Source organism: Myzus persicae, unplaced genomic scaffold (genome assembly GCF_001856785.1).
Source record: "Myzus persicae strain clone G006 unplaced genomic scaffold, MPER_G0061.0, whole genome shotgun sequence".
Lineage (NCBI taxonomy): Eukaryota > Metazoa > Arthropoda > Insecta > Hemiptera > Aphididae > Myzus > Myzus persicae.
Genome location: NW_019101365.1, coordinates 3,289 through 8,097, shown reverse-complemented (window position 1 = coordinate 8,097; position 4,809 = coordinate 3,289). Strand labels below are relative to the sequence as shown.

The window sequence follows — 4,809 nt, the reverse complement described above, 5'->3', positions numbered from 1 at the left end:
GGTGTAACAGGATGGTCATGGTATCGGCCCACTGAGTTTCATTAAATTATATATTTCTATACTCATGTTTGTACTTATTTCTCATTATCACAAAAAGAAAAAGTTACCAATTAACACTCATAACTGGCCCATATTTTGACCGATATTTCCTCGGTAGCTTGCCGATCCAACCATTGCCTGAATTGTTGAATGTCATACAATTTTTCTTTTGATGTATCCCGGGCGTTTTGTTTCATTCGAGGGTGCTAGCCTAATATCTGCCCGCGATTCACGATACTTATTGTTACATACAACATATTACTGCATTTAATTATTTAAATATTGGTTAGTGGTTACATAAACGATAAACAATTTATTATATTACTACGAGACATTCCTTTCTCATGCGACGAATCTCGCGTTTTTGTTACCATATTTTCGAAGGCCACACTACACGCTCTTTGCTGACCGCGATTGGATGACCGTGTTATTATATATTTATAATATTAAAATAGTTGTTAGGGACCTAAAAATTAAATTGCTAGGGCTACGGCGCTGTTAAACTCAGATTGGCCACACTGTGCCCTGGGCCCAAACTTTAGCCGGTACGACCACAACGGCGGCACCGCCGATCAGTTCGCAGTTTTTTCGATTCGAGTGACCGGTGACACCGTCTTGTCTTGCGTTCCCGACGACCGTCGCGACCATAAGTCTGATACTGTATTCAATACTTATCCGTTTAATGTTTAACCGTATACTTAAGTGTATTATAATTTATTAATTCTGTTTAGTAATTATCCGTATTAAGTAAACGCTGAATCGCAATATCACGAGTTAACTTATTATACAAGGTTACCTAAGTCCTGTCCCGAGCAATATTTTTGTTGTTGCTAACATAGCGATCCCTCCAAAGTTAGATTATAAATTATAATATAATATCGCACATGCAGTAGGAAGTGTAATCGTGTATTATTTACGCTTGATCCATGGGTGCCCATAGGTAACATTTTAGGGGGATCAATATAAAAAATTTCGGTAATAAGGTAATATTGTGGTAATATTTATTGAGCTACCAGTTCATAATATTTTTTTTCAAGGGGGGGGGCAAGTGCCCTGTCTTGCCCTCCCCCCCCCAATTTGTGCCCATGTCTTGATCCTATTCTGTGTATTACAACGTGCCTAAGGTAAAAGCGGATCCAAGTCCCTCACCAGCATAGGCGTAACTTGGACTCTATTCACGTGGGGGCAAAAATAAACTTAAGAATCTCTACACATTTTCATAATCTTATTTAAATTTAATACATATTATAAAACTGTTTTATCATGTTTACTACCATTTTTCATTTAGCTAATTTTAAGCAAACATTTTTTTATATATCTATACTATACGTTTTATAACAAACGGCAAACAATAATAAAATTACTACTTTTTTTTTAAACCATAATTAATATTCATAATTATATAAAAATTAAAAAGAATTTTTGTAGAAACAACTTGATTTAAACTTTTATATTTTTTTTTTGTGTGTTGCTCTTGTCATCACGGTTTCGGGCAGTAAAAGACCTACTTGGGTAGGTAGTAGGTACTACATCTAAAATTAGTATTTAAATAAAATGTAAAAGTGTCTGTGTTTTAAATTTACAAGCGCTTATTATTTGTTGTTATTATTGTACAATATTATTTATTACCTATATTAAAATATATTTCTATAAATATAATATAATATATTATTGTTTATTATATTATGTATATGTTACGGTCAGAGTGTATAATTGGGCGTTGTACTGTTGTAGTACAATGCCCGGACAATGTATACAAAGCCAAATTTCAATGGACAATGTGGACAATTATACACTTTGCCCAGTCATTGCACAGAATGACCAGAGCACAGTGGATGGGCAATTACAATGTTATAAAACAATTTTTGTTATCTTAATACTTTAAAATAATTTTTTAGCTATACATATAATATAAAACATAAACATTGATATTGACTGATAACTGATTCTGCTATAAATAAATAAATATGGCTATAGCACCATAATAATATGAGGAACGTGGTATTATCTTATTTGCATAATTTTATAAGAAAATAATATTATTTTTGTGTGTACGGACTACGAATAACCAATTGCCGATTGGTTATTACTTATTAGCACACAATCAGTTATACACTATTACAATATTGCATGTATGCCCTCTACGCTGTTTTACACTATTGTAATATTTATTACTTGAGTTCGTATTATTCGTATCGTGTTGACGTGTTCTCTGTTGTCTGCTTGACGTTCGGACAGATTGTTAATAATTGTATTGCATCAACCATTTACTCTTGTTTTCATTGTTTAAATTGTTTTAAATTGTAATATAATGAGTGATTGTGATTCTTCAACCGAAGTCGATCAAGTTGCAGATTTAGAAGAACCAATTTTACTCTGGCCAAATTATCAAAAATATTTTAAAGTATTAACTATTAAGAGTCATTGAGGATAATTTTTTTTATAATAAGCTGAAAGTGAAGTGCTTAAGTTGTGTCGATACAAAGTGTTACAAGGTGGAATCACATTCAAACTCTAATATAAGAAAACATTTAAGCGTAAGTACAATGTTAATTTCATACCTGCCTATGACAGTTGACCCTTCTAATATCTTGTGTGTTAAATTAATTTTAAATACCACACAAATACCTAATATATTACAAAAATACATCAAAAACAGTGGCGCACAGCTTTTTAAAAGTCAAATTTCAAGTGCTTAAGATGTATCATAGATCTCATTATTCTATATTATGTATTTCCCTGGGCCCTCACACTAGTCATCTCAGAGGGGCCCAGTATTCTTGTGTATATAAAATAAAATAAATAACCCCCTCCCCGCTCAAAAATAAATCCCAGTTGCACCACTGATCAAAAAATATAAATTATTTATCAAAACTTATAATGTTAAGTAAAAGGTTATATTATTTCATTTTATTCAGACACAACATTCAACTATATTAAAGAAAATTGATCACATTGATAACGCAGCGAACAAAAACACATTAAGGAGATACAATGATGGATCATTGAAGCATGATGCTGGTAGTTCTTTAAAACAATCAGATAAAAACAACCAGTTTTAGAAGATTTTTTGAACAACAAAAAATTTACTAGTCAAAGTAAGAATGTTTATTGTTTATTTTTATTTTTATTTAATAGTTTTTAGTTGCAGCATTAACAAAAGTAGTTGATATTTACATGACTACATGATTATATACTGATACAATGCTAGTGAACGATACGGTTGTTAATGATTTAGAAGAAATCGATGCATTCAACTTGAACTTTCTAAATGATGAAGACCATGATTTGCCATATGCATTACAAAAACACCATCGATGTTGTGCACACACAATAAATTTATTAGCAACAATGATAATTAAACATTTATTTAAGTAGATAACCAAATACAGTTAAATTATAAAATACTAAAAATACTTTTATCGAAAAGAATATATTTTGAGTAAGTATAGTAATCAGGCCAAAACTATTAGGTAGTAGGTTTAACACTTAATAATCATAATCAAATTTGTATGAGTTGTAATACTTATAAAAATTTTAAAAAATTTTCCTTCAATTTAAATGATAAAAATATATGAAAAAAAATATTCTAAGTTTAGTATGAATATGATTGGCATTAACTATTTTCTATTATCTATGCCCAAATTTCAATTTTAAGTATCAATAAATTATGTTTGCTTTATTTTTTATTATTTATTACAAATTTGTACAAATTAAATATAAAATCAAATAATTTATTTGTATAACTTGTTTTTTCTAGGACTCTAAAAAAGTTTTGTCTAATCTTGCATACAAAAAACTGTCAAGAAGCACTTTTGCCAAGTCTACCGCTTTGTGGAATAAACAAGGTCGCTCAACTAAGTCAGCTGATTTATTTAAACAAAATCTTGGTGTTTTTTTAATTACACCCAACGAGACACGTTGGAATTTACTGTATGATGCAGTGGTGCTGCTTAATAAATAAATTTAAAATAATTGACAAATTGGCTATTGGCAGATAAATGGTAAATCTTCAAAAATTATTAATTATTTTATCTATATTTTATATGAACAATATTTTCAGATTTAATAGAAGTGATATTTATTTCATGTGTCAATATCAAACAATTATGGGGCCAATTTCAATAAGCTTGGATTTACTCCAGGGTGATACCAAAATGTACATGCCAGCGAGTAAGGCTATAAACTTTATAAGTTTAAATTTTTGAAATGGTTTTTAATAAATCAAACTTTAATTAAAGGTACAAAGATCAATTGTGTCTAGCAGAGACACAAATAACTGCATTTCAGCTGATGCTCGACAAAGCGTACAGCATCTGCTATGACACAATGGCATATTTAAGAAGAGCTTCCTACTCTGTGAAAGGATACACAAATATGGAAATAGGCCCTTTAGCTAATGGTTGGTACCACATAAATTCAATTGATTGTATAAAGTAAATGACCATAAAATTGAGTTAAAGAAATCCTTCCTGAAGATTTGGGACAGCTACAGATATCAATTGTTGGAATTCAGCCTCTGCCACCTGTGTTGCCGCCATTCCACATTCGTGGAGCTATAAGACCAGGGGGTTGTGGTCGTCAACGATCAGCAGCAGCAGTTCCACAAATGGTCAGACATCCAGAACGTCCAAATGTGCGGCATCAACCAGAAAGTGGCAACATTCTATTCATTGAAGATCATAATCTTCTCAGTAATATAAAACTATACATTAAAGTTAACAATACATTGTATACTCTAGTTACTATAATCTAAATATCAATATTATA

The 4,809-nt window shown here is 30.8% G+C and overlaps 1 protein-coding gene and 1 long non-coding RNA gene across 3 annotated transcripts; both read left to right on the top strand.

The window, feature by feature from the left end:
* The first annotated feature begins 2,118 nt into the window (after positions 1–2,118).
* On the top strand, positions 2,119–3,343 carry LOC111028837. 2 transcript variants are annotated; one of them, XR_002603948.1, is made up of 3 exons: positions 2,119–2,576; positions 2,958–3,137; positions 3,178–3,343. It is a non-coding gene; the product is annotated as an uncharacterized LOC111028837 (long non-coding RNA). The 2 variants fall into 2 exon arrangements; XR_002603947.1 differs by having other exon boundaries at positions 2,121–2,576; positions 3,185–3,343.
* A 393-nt stretch (positions 3,344–3,736) lies between these two features.
* On the top strand, positions 3,737–4,803 carry LOC111028836. Its single transcript, XM_022307596.1, has 4 exons — positions 3,737–4,043; positions 4,103–4,212; positions 4,281–4,441; positions 4,518–4,803. Exons 3-4 carry the CDS (start codon positions 4,333–4,335, stop codon positions 4,793–4,795), a joined length of 387 nt encoding a protein of 128 aa, XP_022163288.1. The 5' UTR covers positions 3,737–4,043; positions 4,103–4,212; positions 4,281–4,332; the 3' UTR covers positions 4,796–4,803.
* Positions 4,804–4,809: the final 6 nt, after the last annotated feature.

What these genes read in the sequence shown, in the direction of transcription:
- LOC111028836 (XM_022307596.1), top strand. Translation starts at nt 4,333, where the DNA reads ATGCTCGACAAAGCGTACAGCATCTGCTATGACACAATGGCATATTTA. An exon ending in AATAGGCCCTTTAGCTAATG is followed by an intron (nt 4,442 to 4,517) that starts GTTGGTACCACA and finishes TCCTTCCTGAAG; the next exon opens with ATTTGGGACAGCTACAGATA.